We start from the raw sequence: 22,290 nt of genomic DNA, 5'->3' as shown, positions 1-22,290 counted from the left end.
TCAATGAAAGAGTTTTCCCCAAAATCAGCCACCTCATATCATCAGGATTATGTTTTATGAATAATATGAAATCAAGAACTGAAACATAAACAACCCCCAGGCTGAGGAGACGTTCAGGAGCCAAATGATGTCATTGCACACACCCCCACCAACACCCCCCCCACCACCCCACCACAGACACAAGTTCAGCTTGCTCTGTTTTTCTGTCAGATCACCTGATCGACATCGGCAGATGTGTTCCATCTTGAAACAGATCACTGTAATAGTGGTCTAATGGCTGCTGAACAGTTTCCACTGAGTGGTACACGTGTGTCGGGCCTAAGGGGGGGAGGGGGGCGTACCCTTAACACTGAAACAATCTGGTATTAAAGGGCACTTTTGTGAATTATGTTTTTGTAAAACCAAAGGTGTGTAAAAAAAAAAAAAAAGGTTTATGTTGATTTATCTTGTAGAAAGCATCTGAAATGTACATTCTTTTTTTTTTTTTATAAATTTGACTTTTGCAATCTAGTTGGTGTTACCGTGATTTTGTTTCAAAGTTTTTCTTTTAACGTTTCTGTTACTACATCGTATGACGATTTCTGCATCCATTTTAATGTTGTTTTGTCAGTTTTATTCGTCAGTGAGATATTGCCATTCATGTTAACACACAAAAGCTCTGTGTGAAGGTTTCAAGCCAAAGCAACTCTAACTTCATGAAAAAAAAAACAGACAAAAAAAAAAAGAACATTCAATTTTCACGTCACATACAACAACAGAAAGCACTTCCTGTAAAGATACCGTGAGACATGCGCCTCCTTCTACATCAAGGTCGTGACTAATCCATGTAATTCCAAACCAGCCACAATCCCCTGTCAACAGCCGGTCACCCTCACTGTTGTCAAACGACAACTGGTCCTCAAACTGGCAGCTAGCTTCAACAAAGACCACGGGGCAATCCTTTCATGCTCAAAAAACTATGTATTTAACCCCCCCAACCTCCCCCATACAGAGAAAAAATACAATCAAACTAATATAATGTAGCTTACATAGAAACTTCAGTAGAGAATAGAAGAAAAAAAAAACAACAACTTTTGTCTCCTATTTACAGAAACAGAGAAAATCCCTTACATGTCCAGTGTTGCCTTACTTTCAAGTGATCGTCAGTGAGAGAAAGAGAGAAAGAAAGAAAATAACTATTGCTGTGTCCCCATGAGGTAGATTCATTCTGTTGTTCCGTCTTCTTTTGCAGGTTCGTATTGCGAAAGCTGTGGAAAAGGTGGCGAGGGAGGTAAAAACACAAATGTTTTCAAACGTTATTTTTAAGAAGAGGCGGCATACAATCTCTAAATTCCTGAAAGTGCCAGTTCACTCCCTGCGTTTTTAAAACATATCATATCGTTTCAGTGTATGTTTTCAGTTGGCACAGACGGTTTTTATTTCATGTACAATGAAGGATATTTTTCATACTCATAGATACTTTCAGGAGGCAGAAAGTCATTGGAAACATATGTAAAAAAAAAAAAAAAAAAAGATAGCTTCACATTAATAGATAGGTGAATCTACAATGTCCTTCCATCACACACCGTCTGGGCCAATCGGAAACAAACACCAATTAAGACCAATTAGGCGCGTTGTTGTTGTACCCTGTTCTTCAGCTCTTTGTTCTCCTCCAATAGGAGCTCGTACTTCTGGTTCAGGTCGGCCAGCTCCAGGCGCAGGGTCTCCACGTCCGCAGGCTCAGGGCTGACCACGCCCAGGTGCTGTTTCAGGAAGCTGGTGCACGTGTTAAGGCCTCTTGCCCTGCCCCCTTCCTTCCAACAACTAAACGGCCGACTACAGGCCTCTGTTTGGCCGGCTAACTTTCAGACCTATATTTAAGGCTGGCTAATTGATGTAGTAAAAATTGTAATGTAATCAGAACAATCTTCCTGCCTGCCACAATCACCCTTACCTGGCCACTTTTCTCACTTGGCTGGCTCCTCCTAACTTTGAGGAACCGGCTAAACTTTCAATAAACAGTGGTACACAAGGACCAATACATTGTGAGATTTCATACAGACTTAAGTAAGCAAATGTTTCACAATGCCAATCACATATTGTCCACCAATTAAAATATGGTGTAAAGGTCGCCCCCTTGTGGTCACCGACACCGTTTCCAATAGCAACCTGGTCATTTCCCTTGCATGTACTGTAGTGGCCAAGCCCAGCCCCACTTAGGTTCAATCACATGGCCTAAGAAAGCTACCAAATAGCGTCAAACTGATAGTGTGCCGGTGGATTAAAAACAACTGGAACACGTTTTGAACTGCACACTCTCCGGCACTTTGACCGTTTGCTCCTTGACTGAATGGAAACGTTTTGGGATCATTTTCCAAAAGGATACTCCAGAGCATTGTTCGGTTTTTCATTCTCTTCATACAAAGCGATCAGCACTGTGGAAAAAAAAAAGGTGGACTTTGTGACATCCTGAAATGTTCACAGCAGGTAAACATACCACACTTCCGCTCCCTGAGTTAGCACTTATGTCCAAAAAGCACCTTACCACTCGTGAGACTGTCGAGAACACCGGCCTTTTCCAAGTACCTCCGAAACTGCTCGCGCTTGGATTCAGAGGCCTAAACCATGGGAATAGAAAAAAAAAACGAGTCGTAACTTAATTTGAAGAATTTACATCATGCCAATATCAAGCTTTATTGTATTATTTCACAACCTTATGCTGGCAATATGCGGTGCTGTGATATGGCACAGAAAAAAGTGTAGAGAGTAACCATTAGAATAGCCAGAACACACACGAATAGGGGTCATCAATCAAACGGCGTTTGAGTGCCAGAACGACAAAAACGACAGTAATCGATTCGAACGATAGAGAACAAATTCCTTTTGGTCAAGAAAGACGACTGTGCCTTACGGCCGGATATTCACTTCTAAAGTAATGTTCATTATTCTAAGTTACGAACATGGAAAGCTATAAAGCGGTATAGCTGGCTAGCTTTGCATGACTTTGTGAATTCGTCTGATATTAGCAAGCTGTTGTGTCAAAAATGTGTAATTAGCCAAGGTGATGTGACGCCCAGGAGAACTGGAAATAACGAACTATTTCAGCAATTTTAGCTGATGTTAGCGAACGCTTGTATCCACCCATTGCTCGCTAGCTTTCTAAAACCTTAAATGCAACAAAAAACTTGGAATGTCGCTGCTATTTCAAAATGCGAATTAACACTGGAGCAAAAAGCACTCGCTTTCCAGTTAGTTTGTCCTATTTTCTCCACTGCCAACCATCTAACTAATTAGTGATCAAAGTTAGCTGGCTGGCTAACAAGCTAGCCAACTTCACAGTTGATAAATAGCTCGTTGTCTAAACCAACTTCCTTGACAACATAAAACCTTTGCGGGACGGACCATGACAGAAATTACAAGTTCTAATTAGCTAACGTCAGCTGCACCAGGCTAGATAATGCAAAAGTAACACTTACTCTGTAGTGTGCCATGACTGCGCGTTTACGTTAGCCAGCTAACTATCTAACGCAAAGTTTCGTTTCTCGGAACACTACGGCTGGCTCTACGGCTAACTTGGCGGAGTTAGAAACTGTCGATGTGAGCATGCTCTCCTCGGGAAAAGCCAGAAAGCTCCATGGAGTCTGCGCAAACCACAACAAACGGTAACCACTAGCAACGTTTCGGGGAGGTCTTAAGTTCTATTTATGTTATATTTCATATATATGTCTGTTATTATTATAATATATATGTTTTATTATAGTAATAATTAATGTATAGGATTCTGATGCTTTGTCTTGGACATCGGGCTGCTGGTGGCAGTAATCTTGTTTTTGTGCTTATTTGCCATTGGAATACTTCCCACAAGTAGAAGTTGTACGATGTCTCTAAAGTAATCAGATGGCGTAAATAAAGAAGATAAAAAGAAGCGAAAAAATAAAGCGTAATAGTAAACGCTACGCATAAATTTCTTTTATTTAAAACAGAACTGTGGAGAGCGTGAGCCTTTGTGCCATCGTGTGGACAGACTATATTACTACAAATGTTACTCAATATAATGCGTAAGTAGGCCTACGTTGTATACAACTTGCGTACTCATTATAGCCACAGACAAATGGCTTCAACGAATCTATGAATCATTGTGGCTATTTCTGCAGGGAACCCAGAAAAGTGGCACACTCCTGGTGCCCTGTCAACAAGCTGCAGCCTGGCAGGTGATTCCATTCCTGCCATCCCAGAAAATGGTGGTGAATGCCCACAGCCCAGGACGAACACTGCCCCCTGGTGGACCGCTACCGCCACCACCACGTTCAGCAGCCCGCTGTGTATTTCCAAGCTGTCTCCCATCCAAATAACATTCAGCTGCAGCATTGTTCTGCTTCATCTGTTGGCAGGGGCAGTGGTGCAGTGGATAGCACTGTTGCCTCACAGCCAGCGTTGCCAGATTTGAAAATGGTGAATACGCCCAAAAGCCATTTCCTCCTGCATAATAACTTTTAAAAAGTAGCCCAATTGGGAAATATGGCAACACTGCTCCCGCACATATTGGGTTCAAATCCAAGGCGGGGCCTTTCTGTGTGGAGTCTGCATGATCTCTAGGCGTCCACGTGGGTTTCCTCCAAGTAAGTACTCTGGTTTCCTCCCGCAGTCCAAAGACATGCAGGTTAGGTTAATTGGAGAGTCAAAATTGCCCATAGGTGTGATAGATTGGGGAACTGTCCAGGGTGTTTGCAGCCTCGCTCTCAATGCAAGCTGAGACACACTCCCAGCATGCATTGAGAGACCAGTTTGGCTAGTATGGTGCCATGGGTCTGGGGAATTGTACTGGCCAAGCGGTCTGTTGTATTGATGAATTGCCGGCACAGTACAATTTTGAGCTTCTGATGTGATGGGGAAAAAATACCAACTTTATCAGTGGGGGCACACAGAAACATGTTACTCAATAAAAAATTGCCATAAAAAAATCACCAGGCAGGGCTGCCTTAAGTGATCACACAGTTAAATATGAGTGATGCGCATGGCTGAAACAAGGCAGACATTACCATGCCAAAATACAGTGACATAATAACCAGTAGTTCCCACATTTTTTAAAGCCTCCCAGACAACTTTGGTTCTGCTTGGATGTGATTTTGTTTTTTAGTTTCTACAGGAATTGTTTGTTCCTTCAGCCCTCACCCCCCCCCCCCCCCCCCCCCCCCCCCCCCCAAGGAGGGACACCCCCTACTTTGCCAACCACTGACATAAGCAGTGAGCCTTATCATTAGGGAAAACAAGCAGTGTAAAATAACTCTAGTTGTTTAAATTTACATGCTTACATACAAATTGAAGCATGGCTACCTTACTGTCGATGGAACTTAAATACAAATACAATACATACATATATATATATATAGATATACATATATATATATATATTATCAGTTATTAAGGATTACTTTTTAAAGTGAAATGGTCTTAAGTTGGTGACGGGTTGTCAGATGGTCAACTTTTTTCTTACGAACTTTAAACTACACAGCGTTTACCCTGTCTTCAGGTGAAAGGTCACACAAAACAAGCTCGCACACCGTCCACCGAGTCAGGTGACTGTAAAACATATGACACGAGATGAACCACCCTGCTTGTTCAGGTTTCCCTGAGCGACGTCGTTTCTGACCAATGAACATACCCGTTGTCAGACTGCCAACCAATAGAACAGCCGAGGGTGGGTTCACGCGGTGGATTTCGTTGAAAGGGAAACACGGGGACGCAAAGATTTAAAGGAGTAGAGAGAGAACTCTAGCTTGTTCTGGGGTAGATTAGTTGGACAGGCATTAAACAAATACTTACTCTTTCGTCGGCGGTCTGTGGTGGAGGGTGGCATTCGCGAATAAAACGAGGGAATAGGGGGGGATCGGGGAGGCTAGCATTGTCGGGTCAAAATGTCTATTCAGTTCGAGGAGCCGCTGGCGGGTAGCTACGGGGTAGTGGACTCGTTCCCAAAAGATTTTGGCTATGGGGTGGAAGAGGGGGACATCGAGGATAGCCCGGCACCCTCAGACAGCAAGCCAAGGATACTGCTAATGGGATTACGACGGAGTGGCAAGTCTTCTATTCAGAAGGTGGGGAAGAGAAACTGCGAGGCGGCGGACGTGATTCACTAGTGTTGTCTTTTACATAACGCCTTATTGGTGTTGGCTAAATGCTAGCCATTCAGCTAGATGTACCATCAGCTGATACGATGGACTGCAACTGTTTCCTTGCGTGCACACCACTACATAGGTTATAGATAGCAGCCACTTCGCTGGCTATTTTTCGCAACGCATCTTACTTAACTTACCCAGACTTTGCGCGTATTGCTACGTTCGTGGAGGCTGGATAACTAGCTTGTTACTTTTTAAATTTTTTATTTAAACTGACGTTGTTTGTAGTTTGTGGTCACTTCGGGCGTCAGCTGCCACTGCGTTGTAGTTAGCAACCACATAGCTAACTATCAAGCTAAAATTAACCAGCTGGCTGGATATTGACTGTCGATAACTGGAGGGTTTTACTTCGTGGGAAGCTTAAGAGCATGGCACCTGACAGTGTTCAGATTGCGTGCTGTAGGAATGACATGCGGAAAGGGGCCCGGCGAAATTAGCAAGATGGCTAGCTAGCCACGCTCCCAGGTGGAATGCAGGTGTTTTGGGCTGGCTAGCTTCTTAGCCTGCTGCTTCCTTTTTTCTGCCAGTGGGTCCACACATTGACACACGTGGGCACGTGACCCAACAGCACGCTATGTAGCGAGGCATTTGTTTGATTTAGCTGCATGTGTATGTATGCGTTCATGTGTACAGCAATTGCCTGGAGTACGAGCGCACGCTGCGGCTCAACCTTACGCACGACCTATTTAGACACGATGTGTCAGAAATGAGAGGCACTCGACCGACATTCCCACCTGGCACCTTGTACTAGGTACCTAGGTGGTTATTTTGTGCGCTGGCTAGCGTTACCTAGCCAGGACGGACATGTAATTGATTGCCGGTGGTGATTTGCAGGCTGTCCAGCGCAATGTCCACGGCAGCCTAGCCACACGCATACCCAGTAACATTTAAGCAAGTCATGCTTATTTTTATGAACCGCTCACGTGCGCATGTATATGCATTAGTATTTTTAAATAAGACCGTTCAGCGAAAACTTGGTAATTGCACACAGTATTTTAATGTTAACGTTGATTGTTGTAGCTATTTGTGTTAGTTGTGTTTAAGCCTTCTGTGTGACTTGGGTACAGCAAGGTGAATAATTTATTAGAAAAACTGCATCTATGGTTGCAGTGGCAGACATTTTAGCATTATTAATAAATGACAAGCATAAGTTATGCTCTGATTTATTAAAGGGGAAAAGGTCAAATTGTGCTACGTGTGAAGGAAATAACGTATGCAGAATATAAAATTGGCAAAGGTTACAACCAAGGAGCATGCCTTTCAAAAAGTCTGATTTCCTTGTCTCATTTCGGTAGTGTCTTCTGTCCGCTCAAGGTTAAATTTCTTTGTTTTTCTGTTTTATTTGCCTTTAAGTGTTTACTGTATTTCCTTACCAAGTGCAAAGTGCGAGGCAGTTGACGACAGTTTTACCTGAACACTTTCGTTGCTTGTCGGCCGGTGCGCTAAGCGCTTGTTCTTCCAGTGATGTAACCGATTCGAACCTGACAAAGGTGGACGGTGGAAATCGAGGCTACCTCACGAGGGCCTAGATATTTAGCACGTTTTATTCGTCAGTATCACGCTCTGTGTATCATATAAATTTTGCCATTTGATGTATTGTAAACATAATTATTAAGGGCAAATCTTCATCTTCCCTATATTCTGTGGTGTCTGGGTTCAGGTGGTGTTCCACAAGATGTCGCCCAACGAGACTCTTTTCTTGGAGAGCACCAACAAGATCTACAAGGACGACATCTCCAACAGCTCCTTCGTCAACTTCCAGATCTGGGACTTCCCTGGCCAGGTCGACTTCTTCGACCCCACCTTTGACTACGAGATGATTTTCAGGGGTACGGGGGCTTTGATATTTGTCATTGACGCACAGGTGAGTGTGACCTAACCTGGACCTGCACTTGAAATAAGTAAATGCATGTTACCTAAAGCCAGGGTTTCACAGACTTTCCAAACCTTCTGCACTGTATGTTTTGTGTAAATGGATTTTGAAAGAAGCCCCATGCCTTGTTGATATGTAGAACTGGAAATGACAATATGCAATAACTTTGTCAATTTTAATATGAGCCATGCGAAAATAAAATGAATGCACCAGGGATGTGATTTTTCTTTCCTGAGCCTTGACCTCAACCCCATCCAACACCTTTGGGATGAATTGGAACGCCGACTTCGAGCCAGGCCTAATCGCCCTATCAGTGCCCGACCTCACTAATGCTCTCCTGGCCGAATGGAAAGCAAATCCCTGCAGCAATGCTCCAACATCCTGTATAAAGCCTTCCCAGATGAGTGGAGGTTGTTATAGCAGCAAAGGGTGGACCAAATCCTTAATGTATTAATGCCCATAATTCTGGGTGAGATGTTGGATGTCAGGTGTCCACATACTTTTGGCCATGTAGTGTACCTCCCAGATGTCACTCTTCCTGTATGTAATGTCAGGGCTGAGCTTGTTGTCAAAGATTCTGACAGTCGCAACATTTGAACGTACTGTCATTCCTGAAACGGTATACAGACATCATTAAATGTCTGCATGCTGAGACTAAACTGCAATGCGATGGAATAGTAGATAAAAAAAAAAAAAAAAAAAAAAATATTTTTTCTTGCTTCTTAATTGGCAGTGAATTTGCTGAGTAGGAGATTTTGTTTGGTGTTTGATGGCACGGGACGTCCTGTACTGATGCCCTGAGTTTCTGTGTCTTTTCCAAGAGCGCGCCTTTAGAATTTCTATTGCTCCTTTTGTGGACTTGAGTAAAGGGACTTGCCAAAAAAGGTGTTAACCAAAAACATTTGATGTCGTACCGCAGGTTTGTTTTTAGTCTACAGTAAGGTTCAGATGTAGAGTCTTGCTCAGACGCAGAATGAATCCTTGACCACTTCTGCTTCATACTTTGCATGATTATTTTTACTACTCTGCTGTAGCTGCTAATTTAATTTAGGTTAAAATTAATCTAGATTAGTTATGACTGGGTAAATGTGGAGATTGACATGTGTTGTCAATGGCAGTGGAAAGAATAATCCATTTGAGAATGGAATCATGCAAGTTTGTTTAAATCGGTTCTGCACATTTTCTGCAGAAATGCTTGTCACGGTGATAATGATGAAATCCCAAATACTTCTTTCCCAAGGCTAATTGGCAACAAATAGCATTATCATAATCATGATCTATATCAGGGCCAACCCTGCTAACAAAGCATTCTCACAATGTTGCTGTCATTTTGTGGCAATATCATAACACTGGCAAAACATTCCAGAAACGTTGGGAGAACATTCCGTGTTGGGCCTAATATGATGGAACTGGTGGCAAATCTTGATTGGGCAATTTGTATCATTTTACAAGAGCCGAACCAACCAAGGCCACCTAAATCTTCATTCAGGTCTGCCAAGATCAACAAGTGCATGTGATTCACGTACCCTCTTAAATTTTGGCATAATTTCAGCCCCCCCCCCCCCCCCCCCCCCCCCCTTGATATTTGTTTAGCTGAAACTGCAAACATGTTGAGATATGTCTGAGCTGATCCTCATGCGCACAGAGCCGCACAGCAGGGCCTGTTGAAGTGCTGCTGGTGCTGCGCGTTGGGTCTGTGGAATGGTGCGTGGGCCCCTTGTGTGTTTTCTCCACCGTTTCCTGGTTCTTGCGTTCCAGGCCCCGGAGATGTGACCGTGTCTTTGTGTTTGTGTCTCTGACACTTGTGTGCCCGTCTTTCCGTCCGTCCGTCCGTCTGTCCCCCTTGCAGGACGATTACGTGGAGGCGCTCGGGAGGCTGCACCTCACGGTGTCGCGGGCCTACAGGGTGAACCCCGAGATCAACTTCGAGGTCTTCATCCACAAGGTGGACGGTCTCTCCGACGACCACAAGATAGAGACCCAGAGAGACATCCACCAGAGAGCCAACGACGACCTGGCAGACGCCAGCCTCGACAAGCTCCACCTTAGGTGTGTTCCCCACGCGGCTGCTGCTGCTGACTAATAACAGTCAGGGAGGTGATTTCTATTTTTTTCAGACCCTAAATGTCTCTGGGCCACTAATATTTTGTTTTTATTGCTGAACATTCTCTCCTCCTATCAGCTGTCAAGCTCTTGGTGTGTGTGTGTGTGTGTGTGTGACCCTGACTTACCCAAGTCCTCTGTGTCTGGTTGAAACATTCAGGGTCTGGAAAAAAGTAATTCCTTATTTATCCGGAGTAATCTGGATTTAGTGATTTTCACAGTTGGCACATGTCTCCGTGGTGACAGATGCAGCTTTTCATAAAGAAGGTATATGCATTAGGAGGTGGTTCAGATGCAGTGGCCTGCCCATAACTTCACAGGTGTACAGGTACACCTTACAGGTATACCACTTTAACAGCTCTACTGCTCCAGCACACTGCTGCCAGTCCAGTCCCAGGGAAGTCTCTCCACAGAACACTGCTGTGGTTGTGCAGTAGTGCCCAGCATGCCAAAAACCCTTTAAAAAAAAAAAAAAAAAAAAAAAAAAACTGGGAATTTACTTTCACTTTTGATTTCTTTGTTCAGTGTCTGTTTTGGAATCCAAACCTGGGCCAGTTGTGCTGGAGTGCTGGAGGAACTTCTGACTCTTTACATGCTGATAAAATTTAAAAACCACACGGCAGATTCCTGAGAATTTAACAAAATGTGTAACACTGACCAAAATGTACGAACCTGTGAAAGAAGAATTTTAGTCTATGTACTGATGGAAAATCTGCCCTTTATAAAACTTTCAGCAACATGTAGAAATTTGTACTGGCATCTGAAGGGTTAAAGCGTTAAAAAATAAAGAATGTGCCTCATGTTTATCGGATTAGATGGTGTGAAATTGGCTCCGCCCAGCTGTGTAAGGGCCCAGGCCTGAGTCAGTCTGTCTCCTCTGAACCTTCGGCTGGTGACGCATCATCAGGTTTTGGAATGAGAAAGGGCCCTGTTCCCTGCCAGCTCCTGTCCAGTATATTTCCCGCTCTGCCAGGGCAAGGGTGGCTGTTTGTGACGAGCGAAGTGGGTGAAAGCCGATGAAGACCTTTCTCTGTTTCTTCCTCCTCTTTATTTATGTATATATATATATATATAATAATTTTTTTTCCCTGTATGGGATTCAGCATTCCGGCGATGCCTGGCATGTTGTTGCAACACGACACCGGGTGGAAATACTTGGCGGGTTTCGAAAGGATGTGGGGAAAGTGGCGTTGTTTTGATGTTTTGGTGTTTCGCAACCCCCCCCCCCCCTTCCCCCGCGGGGCAGTAGCTTAACTGGTCGGGAGGGGGGAGACGCGGATGCTCGTGTACTCCAGCCTGACTGACTATCACAAGGGCAGTTTTACAGTCTGCCGCTACATGGTTAGCATTCTCTCACCAGCGCTGTTAAATTCTTGGGTCATCAGAGAAAGAAAGGATTAGCACTGAGGCCCTTTCCTCCGGGAGATGATCCCGGTGCTGTCAGACTCCAGTCCTCTAGGGGGCGCTGCGTCTGCAGGTTTAACTCCAGTCCTGGAGGGGGCTCTGTATCTGCAGGTTTAACTCCAGTCCTGGAGAGGGCTCTGTATCTGCAGGTTTAGCTCCACTCCTGGAGGGGGCTCTGTATCTGCAGGTTTAGCTCCAGTCCTGGAGGGCCACAGCGTCTGCAGGTTTAGCTCCAGTCCTGGAGGGCCACAGCGTCTGCAGGTTCAGCTCCAGTCCTGGAGGGGGCTCTGTATCTGCAGGTTTAACTCCAGTCCTGGAGAGGGCTCTGTATCTGCAGGTTTAGCTCCAGTCCTGGAGGGCCACAGCATCTGCAGGTTTAGCTCCAGTCCTGGAGGGCCACAGCATCTGCAGGTTTAGCTCCAGTCCTGGAGGGCCACAGCGTCTGCAGGTTTAGCTCCAAGTCCTGGAGGGCCAAGTTCTCTATGAAATTCATTTTTGATCGAGTTTTTTGGGCTTATTCGATAGGCAGAACATTCTGTTTGCGTTTCGAGTGTTCCGCCTGTTGAGCAGGAGGTTCGCTGAACAGTTGGCCCTGTTAGCAGGCATCCTCGGGAGATGTTCTGTGGTCATGTTTTGGGGGCGGGCGCATTGGTTCTGCTCAGCTGACGGTGGGGTATTGCGGTGAGCTACCAGTGTGTGTGATTACCCGCAGTACCACGACTGCAGCACACAGTGGCCCTCTCAGTTTCCATGCCTACCGAATTCCAGAATCTGGACGCTCAGTTCAGTCCTGTTTATGTATTTAAACCGTTTGTGCGGTTTTGTTTAACGCTCTTGAACGTGCCCTTGATTTGATGCCACTTGGCATTTATCGCTTCTGGTTCGCTAATAAAACACAAGGCCTGCTGGGATTGCGTTGTTGCAGAGAGCATTTACCTACTTGTGTTAATTTAAGCCCTTTTGGCGAAGGAGTATCGAAAACGAGCCTTTCGCTTTATTAAAAGCGTTGAGCGGTTCGGGGGTTTCCCGAGCGACCGTTTAAGCCTAATTGAAGCGGATGCGTGCGGCTGGCTGAGGGGCCGGGAGCGGGCCCGGTAAACAACTCCGTCTTTTCTTTTAGCACGAAAACACGAGCACAGCGACACATTTTTTGTTTAATTTACTGAACAAAATTACGTGAGATTAAATATAGGGAGGCAGTTGAAGATTCCTTTGAGGGCTAAGGCAGGCCTAATTAATTGATTGCTGAGCTGGAAGGAGTAGGCACAGGCCGGGTGGGTTGCCTGGGGAAGGTCTAATAAACTCTGGCCTGGAGTAAGTGGTGCATGGATCCAACGTAGGAAATCGGCTACAGTACAGAATGGCCGCTTTGTGATACCGCTGCATTAAGTTCTCTGTTACATTGCATTTGTTTAGCAGACGCTTATATCCTAGGTGACATACAAAAGTGCATATGAAGGTCATCGGAACAACTGTTACTGGCTTCTAAGGATGGCACCGCTCACTTTTCTATTGGAACTGCTGGTCGATCTGTTCAGTGCACCTGTGTGCTTTTGGAACTTACTCTGGATAAGGACATCTGCAAAACCAATGCTACGTTGGCTAAATGTAATGCAGTTCATTCTGAGAGAATGCTCAGGTGGTATTTGGGTAATGCGCAGGTAATGGGAGCTCTGGTAATGCACAGGTAATGGGCGCTCAGGTAGTATTCAGGTAAAGTGCAGGTAATGGGAGTTCAGGTAGTATTCAGGTAATGCACAGGTAATGGGTGCTCAGCTGTCACAGGATGTTTTAAGTGTTTATTTTTTTGTTCATTGAGTGCACAGTATGGATGGTAATGTACATATAGAGTATTGTATTATTATGCTTCACACTTAAGCAGTACAGAATCAGCGGTTGATGCCAATCGCAGATCTTCATTGGTTAATTTTTTTTGGCTTCCTTTGCTCCACCGGCTCAGTGGGGAAAAATTTGGCAGTTGGGCTGGGTTTGAGCTGTGCTGTATTACCTGGGACGTTCCAAGTTTCAGCCCGAAAGGGTTTGTCCCATCCAGCATTCCCTGTGTAACAGTTTTGTGAATAACCTACTGAATCTGGGAGACTGTGTGATTACTGTGCAGTGCTAATGTGATTAATTGGATAAATAGCAAGTGTGAAATGGTATTAAAAAATAACATTGTGAAATAAGCCCCCCACCCCCGCCCCCAAACACAGAGACAGACAGACACACACACACTCTCTCTTTCACTCATTCTCTCTCTATCACACACACACGCATACACACACACACACACACACACAGAGGTACTGCTATAATCCCAGTTGTTTCCCTCTTCTATCTAACATGGCCTCTAACTCGGTGAGATCATGTGTTGACTTATCGATTCTGACCCTGCAGACTTGGCATCAGCGCTGTTTGTTGCTCCAAACCAGTATGATTGCATTTATGCCAGTCGCCGTGGATACGAGCGAAGAGCGCCTTAAAGGTGACTGTTGAGAAGGCGGTCTGTGATCTGTCAGCAGTCTTTGTTTTCTGATCACACCTTGTATGGTCTGTATGTCGTCTGTCTCGTTTTGTGAGTAGACTCCTCTAATGCGTTCCTCCCTCTTTTTGGCTGGACTGCAACAGCGGGGCCAGCCCTATAAACGCAAATGTCTGTGACTGAGTGACTGAGTGAGTGATGAAGTTACACCGTTGGTCGGCCGAGTTATGAAGTTACACCATTGGTCGGCCAGATGAACTGGGTTAGGTCCAGCCGTATACTAGGTTTTGACCTGGTCTTGTTTCCCTTCTTTCCTCCATCCTCCCGTTCCAGCTTCTACTTGACGAGTATCTACGATCACTCCATCTTCGAGGCCTTCAGTAAAGTGGTGCAGAAACTCATCCCACAGCTGCCCACTCTGGAGAACCTGCTCAACATCTTTATATCTGTATGTATGTGTGCCCGCTCCCCTCCTAGTGAGGTGTGTGTGTGTGTGTGTGTGTGTGGGTGGGTGAGTGCGTGAGTGCGAGTGTATGTGTGTGTTTCTGTGCGTGTGTGTGCGAGAGAGTGTGTAATTGTGTGTGTGTGTAAGTATGTGTGAGTGTGTGTTTGCATGCGAGTGTGTGTGTGTTTCTGTGCGTGTGTGTGTTTTTGCATTTGATGCTGGTATAAATGTAATATTTAAGGATTGTAAGAGAAACAACATTTTGTGTGGTCTTAGGTGAAATCTTATTCGAAATAACGAAGGCAAGTTTGAATGCTTCTTTTTATAAAAATTCAGACGAAATTTTGAATACGGAAGTGCTGAAAGTTCAGCTTCAGAGTACGGACCGTAACCGTGAGTTATGATTCCCTTAATTCTCACCCATGATCTCTCGTCTCCCGGGCGACAGAATTCAGGGATAGAGAAGGCCTTCCTGTTCGACGTGGTCAGCAAGATCTACATCGCCACCGACAGCTCCCCCGTGGACATGCAGTCGTACGAGCTGTGCTGCGACATGATCGACGTGGTCATCGACGTGTCCTGCATCTACGGGTGAGTCCGATTCGGAGGTCCCGCGGTCCCAGAAAAAATCCCCCCCCCCCCCCCAGGCATTTTAATCCCCGGAAAGCTCCTGGAAAGGTCATGGAAACCGCTCCCGCTCCCCCCAGCCCCTGTAAAGCTGGCAGAAACCTGCGGTTACTTCTTACACTCCGCCGGCTGTGGGCTAAATGCCTCAGACATTCCTGCTAAATTCACCAGCTTTGATATCCTTACACACCGGCCTGTCTGCTTCTAAGCCCTGTGAACAGAGCTTCTTGGTGACTTCCATTTCCTGCTAGAACACCAGTAAATGCGTTTGCGCAGAAACAGAATATTTCGCAAGCAATGCAACTCCAGAATGAGCTGAGAACAGTGCAGTTTTTTTTTTCCACCCCCTGGATCCTAATATTTGCCAAAATCTTGCATTTCGCCCTCAGAACGTACAGTAATTGACGTTGTGGGAAGTGGTGAATTGGACCGGAGTAGGAAATGTGTTCAGAGCTCCACTTTGTCTCATTTGTGAAACTCTTGAGCGGTAGGGAGGATGTCAGGCATGTGATGGTTTTGGCCGCAGAAGCACTTCCTGTGTGGAACTGTGAAGGCCGGCGTGCTCTCGGCTCCATGGCAACGGCAGATCGGTTGCCGCGGACGGTCTGCGTGCGATACGGTTTCAGCCTTTTCGCCGTTGGGAAGGTGTAGCAATGGTAAAACTCCCATCGCCACGCAGGACACACTTCCCTGAAGTCACGCCTTCGTGATGCTCGCAGTCCAATCCCAAGCTGCTTAATCACATTTTACGCCAGCTCATTCAGCTGTGATTGGTTAAAATTGAATAAGGCCTCAATTATATGGTCAGTGTAAAAGGTGCCATTGTTTGTCCGGCCCAGCAAGACAAACTGCATCATTATTTATGGCTTATTTTATATCTGTTCATCGTTTTATGATTGTAGTGTAGCAATTCATTCAAGACTATTTCTGAGCCATTTCTGAGTACCAAAAAAACACCGGTATGTTAGACTGCCTTTCCCCCACCTGGCTCGTAGTTTATTTCTCCCCTGCTGTAGCTGGGCACTGCCTTGGGAAAGCTAACCGCATTATGCTGCCCATTACCGTAGCATGCTAATGATAACGATAATCTGTGCTCCGGTTTTACGAGCTGATCCTTTTAATGTTCGCCTCACGAAAAATGACCTACTCATACGGGAGAGATAACGTGCGCTTTCTCCGAAGTGATAATGAATGTGTGCCCGTAAGTAGTGGTAATGACCCTGCCTCTTTATGCACTGTGAGAATGGATGTTGTGTGTGCTGATGGATGGCTCAGTGTATTATGGCCTTTTTAGTATGTAATAGTGGTAATGGGTGAGTGTGTGTTTCTTGTAAATCTGCTCGTCTGTGTGCGTATGGGCTAGTGGTAGTATTTCATGTGTGTTCTTAAAGGTAATCTATGCTTGTGCTTCTCAAGATGATTGTAATACACAGATACGTATCATTTTCATTAATGAACACCTGGGTTATAATTGGAAATATGTCTGGAGGGTGGTTATGAATGCCAGTGTAATGACTGATACTTTATTGGTTATGCTTGTGTGTTTTAATGCCTGTGTGCTAATGAATACGTGTTGTGTAGTTATGGTTGACTGTGATAATGTTTTTTTAAATTATAAAGGACACCCTGTTGGTCATGTATGCCTATGCCATAATGGGTGTGTGTTGAGTGGTAATTGTCACCCTTGTGATAATGGATTTGTGCACTGGGTGGTAATGGATGCCTGTGTGATAATGGAGTTCTGTGTTGAGAGTGGTCATGATCATCCTTGTGATAATAGATTTGTGTGAGAGTGATAGTGGGTGACTGGTGATGTATTTGAGTGCTGGGTGATAATGGATCTGTGTGGTGAGAGTGGCAGTGCATGAGTGTGGTGATGGATTTGTGTATTGGGTGGTAATGGATGGCTGTATAATTGATTTGTGTGTTGAGCGCAGTAATGGCTGCATGTGTGATAATGGATTTGTGATTTGGTTGATGATGGATGGTTGTATGATAATGCTGTGTATGATCTGCCTGTTGATCATGGTAATGGTCGCCCATGTGATAATGGATTTGTGTGTTGGGTGATAATGGATCTGTGTGGTGAGAGTGGCAGTGGATGAGTGTGGTGATGGATTTGTGTGTTGGGTGATAATGGATGGGTGTATGATAACTGATTTGTGTGTTGAGCGCAGTATTGGCTGCCTGTGTGATAATGGATTTGTGATTTGGTTGATGATGGATGGTTGTATGATAATGCTGTGTATGATTTGCCTGTTGAGCGCGGTAATGGCCACCCGTGTGATAATGGATTTGCTTGTTGAGAGCGGTAATGGCCGCCGGTGTGATAATGGATGTCCGCGTGTCGCGGTTTACGGCAGGCTGAAGGAAGACGGCAGCGGCAGCGCCTACGATAAGGAGTCCATGGCCATCATCAAACTGAACAACACCACTGTCCTGTACCTGAAGGAGGTCACCAAGTTCCTGGCGCTGGTCTGCATTCTCAGAGAAGAGAGCTTTGAGCGGAAAGGTGAGTCAGCGGCGCCCCCTGCTGTGGAACCCGTCTGGGGAACCTGCTTGGAGAACCTTCTTGTAGAACATGCTTGTGGAACATGGTTGAATGCTTCCACAAAACTGACTCCACACTCGTCTCCTTACATAAGACTGGCTCCACTACGCCTTGCGTTCCACTTTATTTCGTCACTATAAAACTTAATTCTCAATTGACTGATCTGGTTTAAATATAGGTGTAAAAAATTAGTGTCCTTGGAAAAGATTTAAAAAAAAAAAAAAAAAAAATTTCACATTTAAAGCAATCAATATGTTCGTACTCTGTCCCATAATGCCATTTGCTGTTATGATGTGGCTCATGCAGGCCATTGCTGATTATTATATACTGTAGAGAGCATCTGCACAAACAAAATACGGTTTCAGCCTTTTCGCCGTTAGGAAGGTGTAGCAACGGTAAAACTCCCATCGCCACGCAGGACACACTTCCCTGAAGTCATGCCTTCGTGATGCTCGCAGTCCAATCCCGAGCTGCTTAATCGCATTTTATGCCCCCCCCCCCCCCCCCCATCCTTACTGTTCTGAAAGTGAATATAGTAAAATGAAAGCCAATCTAGTCAGATTCCATGGGGATTTGAACATTTTAGAACCATAAATAGCACTTACAGCTTATACATTATCCTTAAGACATCATTGAATTAATGTAAAATGTAAGCTTTCTTTTCGTGGGGCCCATGAGGAGATTGGGGCACGTTGTACCTTGGCTGGAGTGCTTGTGTGGCCCGTGTGAGTTTTATACGGTGTGTTTTTAAGAGAGTGTGTGGATTCATAAGTAATATGTACAGCCTGTTTGATATCCTGTTTTCATAGATGGCTCGATGATGCTGAAAAATGTTACCACACAGGAAGTATTTTTAATGTGGGTTTGCGATGTCTGTGAAAGCAGGGTAAAGTTTTCTTGCACTCTGTGCTAATTTAGTGCTGGTTGAAGTGGAAAGATTACACCCTGAAGCCTAACTGCATCGGGTGCAAACTCTGTGCAGCCTGGTTAGCGGTGTGATGGGATGGGGAGGTCCTACGACGCTGGTCTTACCTGCGTCTCAACTGCAGGAGGTTCCTGTTTCGGGACCGAAGTTTTAGGTGGTTTCCAAAACATCCAATGGGAACTGTGCATTGTTCTTGGCGACGCCCCTTAAAGAATTTGGAATGTTGGCAGCAGTGCGCCTGAGCTGTCGATGTTAGGAGCCTGGAGTAGAGTTCTTTGTGGGGCAGTAGAACGATCTGGTGCAAATGAATAACTGCCCCCCTCCTTTAACCCCGCACCCCCTCTCCCTTCTTCTCGTCCTCCAGGTTTAATAGACTACAATTTCCACTGTTTCCGCAAGGCCATCCACGAGGTGTTTGAGGTGGGCGTGTCCACGCAGCGGTTGGGCACCCTGCAGCCCAGCACGCCCAGCCTGAAGGCGGTCACGCACAACGGCACCCCCCGGAGCACCGTGTAGAGGCCTCCACGAGCGAGCGAGAGAGAGAGAGAGAGAGAGAGGGGGAGAGACGGACAGACAAACGGACAGAGACAGAAGGACGCGGGCACCTTCGTGCCATCGTGCTGACTTAACTCCTCGGCCTCACAGCCTTGGGCTGCAGAGAAAAGCTGCAAGCTACAAAAAAAAAAGAAGGAAAAAAAGAAAAAAAAAGGAAAAAGAAAAAAAAAAAAGGAAACTGGGGGAAAAAAAATTGTATCACAGACCATGTTGTGGCCTGAAACTGATGTACAGATGTGTTGGAAGGAGGGGGGGTTTGGAGTGAGCTTCGAACGGAAGGGAAACGGTGGCGGGGAGCGGGAGGAAGTGGCGGGATTCGGAGACTGCGAAACTGGCGCGAGGCACAGACACACCACTAAAAGGGGGGCAGGGGAAGAGAAACCCAAAGTACAGCAACCCCCCCCACCCACCCCCAGCCCAATGCCTGATAGAGCTCAGCGGTCAATGGGCTGTTCACCTTAGAAACGTGCGACTGATTTACTCCTCATTGAAGATGGGGGGGGGGGGGGACGCACACACACACACTGTGTCTAATGGGGATATGTAAAGTGTGTGACCTCCTGCACACTGGATCTCATGCACCTCTAGGAAATGTAGTAGTATCCTGCCTAATGCCAGCTGTCACTCAAACTCACGTATACACGCACACCTGCCTTTTAAAAATGTATACCCCACCCCTCCACCCAAAAAAAAAAAAAACAAACAAAAAATAACGGAAATCTCTCTGCTTCTTACCTATTTACCTGTGTCAGGAAAGGGGGGGGGGTCAGTAGAGTGCTGAAGGTTGGATAATCGAACGTTAACTTTTTTGATCAATGTGTTGACCTTTCACCTCCCCACCCCCAATTAATGTGTGATGTCATTTTGGCCAAATGAGGAGCTGTGACGAACGACAGCGTTTAATCACCGGTAAATCATTAGGGTTAGGGTACAGCCAATCAGAGATGATCAAAAACTCATTCCATGCATGTGTGTGTGTGAATAAGGTTTCTTATAGTTGTTTTGGAGTAACACGGCCCAGTGCACGTAATTCTATTGGGGGGGGGGGTGGGTGGGTGGTGAGTGAGCATAATGGAGTAAAAAAGCGAGAAACACAGACGCCCAAACACTGCTGCCGTAGCCACCATGAGCTTTTAAAGTTTCAGTCGCCTGCGTAGTTTCCCGGAGCATTCTAGAACGTTCACTGTGTCTCCTGCATCTCCGGCGAAAGCAAGACTCTTTTGTTCACGCGTGACTCGGTTCTGCCGAAGGATTTTCCCTGCAGGGGAAAACAAACAAATAATAATAAATGGAAGAAAAAAAAAAGAAAAACACTTGCACATCTACTAAACAATATCTCAGAAAAAAAACCTGCTTTATTCATCGTGGACAGAACTTTTTATGGGACAGTGATGCCGTATGCTTGTGAGCTTGTAAAAGTTACGAATGGAATGTCTCAGTATATTTGGGTCCAAATAATATAATTATATATTTTTTTGTGTGTGTATGCGCGTCTGTGTGTGCTGTGTGTTGGTTTTAATTGCTGAATAATAAGAATTTCTCTCTTGGTTTACCCTGTGATTAAAATCGGAAATTTGCAGGCGTAATCACATGAAGTTGAACCACTGGACATCCCTTGTGTGTGTGTGTGTGTGTGTGTGTGTGTGTGGTCTGTTGATATAGAGGTGAGGTGGCCTTCCAAGGTCCTGGAGAGCCTCATGGTCTGCTTGTTTCTGTTTTCCCCTTTAAATACAAAAACCACAACAAGACCCAAGAAACAAGTTGAGGTGAGTAAACCATGTAAATGCTTTCATTGATCAGTTGAGTGCAGAGAGAGACCAGAGACCAGCAGGCCGTGTGGAGGTCCAGGACCTGGGTTGGCCTGCTCTGACACACAGAGCCCGACGCTGCGTGCGGGTGTCCGTTTGGCGGCTGTTTGCGGAGTCGTCCGCCGCGGAGGTACGTGGAGTTTAATGGAGGTGGTGGAAAGCGCTAACGTGCTGTATGGCTGGGGTGCGTCGCGCCAACGTTTCCTGGAGGGCCGCACTGCCTGCCGGTCTTCAGGAGCGTTTCAGCGCTCGAGTGTTCCCACCGGTTGACAGCCACCGATTGGCTGGCGTCTGTCCACAGAGAGCCACTGATTGGCTGGTGTCTGTCCACAGAGAGCCACTGATTGGCTGGTGTCTGTCCACAGAGAGCCACTGATTGGCTGGTGTCTGTCCACAGAGAGCCACTGATTGGCTGGCGTATGCCCACACCTGCTGATTGGTGGGGAACCACAGAAACCCGCGGTTGCAGTAGGAACAGGGGTAACAGCTGCTTTTTTATTTTTCAGTTTTTAATCCACATACAATGCACAGCCAGGTGTGTGCTCGCCGAGGGGCTGACCAGTGCCTCTTGCAGGGGTCTGAACCAGGGGTGTGATGGAAATGCCGGTCGTTCTGCTGCGGTTCACCTCGAGGGCTGCGTTCTAAGATGGCCGAAGGAAAGGAAACATCTAGCGGGGGCGAACTTCACGGCTTCCCTGTTCCGTCTGGAGAAATCCCGGAATGTTTAAATTTTACACTGATTCCCCCTGAATTTTGATCTCCTCCTCCTTTTGGTCTTTTATCAGTTCACCTGTGATTCCACTCCTAACCAGGTATCATCAGATGTTCTTTGACCTGCTGATTACGAGCTAATAATTCTCTGGAATTTGGCATGCTGCCCATTGGCCAATCCAGGGACTGATAGGGTGAAGGACACTGTGACTGGTTCCTCCTGTCTGTTAAACCGTGATCCACTCTGACCCCGCCCACTCAAGCTGCTTACATTTTTTTGCAAAGCTGAGATTACTCTGAGCCATAATGGCGTCCATTGCAGCACACATATTTTTCCATACCAGCTAAGATTGCATACCAGCTAAGATTGCTTGGAGCCATAATGGCATAATGGCATTGCTTGGATGCCATAATGGCATCCATTGCAGCGTACATTTTTCCATAGCAGCTAAGTTGGCTTGGAGCCATAATGGCACCTCTGTGGCCTGTAAGTTGTTCTGTAGCAGCAGGGATTGCTTGGAGCCGTAATGGCACCCATGTCAGCCTATGTTTTTCCATAGCAGCCGGGATTACTTGGAGCCATAATGGCATCCATTGCAGCGTATGTTTTTTATCCCCCCCCCCCATAGCAGCTTGGATTACTTGGAGGCA

General features: G+C 45.8%; 2 protein-coding genes and 1 long non-coding RNA gene across 3 annotated transcripts; 2 read left to right on the top strand and 1 right to left on the bottom strand.

Annotated features, from left to right (window-relative positions):
• Positions 1 to 586: 586 nt before the first annotated feature.
• Positions 587 to 3,595, bottom strand: LOC118220660 (c-Myc-binding protein-like). The gene is made up of 5 exons (XM_035404711.1): positions 3,456 to 3,595; positions 2,525 to 2,597; positions 2,366 to 2,414; positions 1,626 to 1,755; positions 587 to 1,247 (listed from the first exon to the last, which is right to left on the bottom strand). The coding sequence occupies exons 1-5, from the start codon at positions 3,468 to 3,470 to the stop codon at positions 1,203 to 1,205; spliced, it is 312 nt and encodes a 103-aa protein (XP_035260602.1). The 5' UTR covers positions 3,471 to 3,595; the 3' UTR covers positions 587 to 1,202.
• Positions 3,561 to 4,609, top strand: LOC118220666. The gene is made up of 3 exons (XR_004763996.1): positions 3,561 to 3,641; positions 3,963 to 4,037; positions 4,134 to 4,609. It is a non-coding gene; the product is annotated as an uncharacterized LOC118220666 (long non-coding RNA).
• Positions 4,610 to 5,686: 1,077 nt separating this feature from the next.
• Positions 5,687 to 20,729, top strand: rragca (Ras-related GTP binding Ca). The gene is made up of 7 exons (XM_035386435.1): positions 5,687 to 6,074; positions 7,816 to 8,019; positions 9,878 to 10,077; positions 14,351 to 14,465; positions 14,911 to 15,053; positions 17,453 to 17,601; positions 18,930 to 20,729. The coding sequence occupies exons 1-7, from the start codon at positions 5,895 to 5,897 to the stop codon at positions 19,079 to 19,081; spliced, it is 1,143 nt and encodes a 380-aa protein (XP_035242326.1). The 5' UTR covers positions 5,687 to 5,894; the 3' UTR covers positions 19,082 to 20,729.
• Positions 20,730 to 22,290: the final 1,561 nt, after the last annotated feature.

Source organism: Anguilla anguilla, chromosome 1 (genome assembly GCF_013347855.1).
Source record: "Anguilla anguilla isolate fAngAng1 chromosome 1, fAngAng1.pri, whole genome shotgun sequence".
In the NCBI taxonomy this organism is placed as follows: domain Eukaryota; kingdom Metazoa; phylum Chordata; class Actinopteri; order Anguilliformes; family Anguillidae; genus Anguilla; species Anguilla anguilla.
The sequence above is the reverse complement of the archived record's forward strand: the minus strand, read 5'-3'. Positions and strand labels throughout refer to the sequence as shown.

What these genes read in the sequence shown, in the direction of transcription:
- LOC118220660 (XM_035404711.1), bottom strand. An exon ending in AAACCGAACAATGCTCTGGA is followed by an intron (nt 1,756 to 2,365) that starts GTATCCTTTTGG and finishes CACGTGCACCAG; the next exon opens with CTTCCTGAAACAGCACCTGG. An exon ending in ACAAAGAGCTGAAGAACAGG is followed by an intron (nt 1,248 to 1,625) that starts GTACAACAACAA and finishes CCTTTTCCACAG; the next exon opens with CTTTCGCAATACGAACCTGC.
- rragca (XM_035386435.1), top strand. Translation starts at nt 5,895, where the DNA reads ATGTCTATTCAGTTCGAGGAGCCGCTGGCGGGTAGCTACGGGGTAGTG. An exon ending in TATTTGTCATTGACGCACAG is followed by an intron (nt 8,020 to 9,877) that starts GTGAGTGTGACC and finishes TCCCCCTTGCAG; the next exon opens with GACGATTACGTGGAGGCGCT. An exon ending in AGAGAGCTTTGAGCGGAAAG is followed by an intron (nt 17,602 to 18,929) that starts GTGAGTCAGCGG and finishes CTCGTCCTCCAG; the next exon opens with GTTTAATAGACTACAATTTC.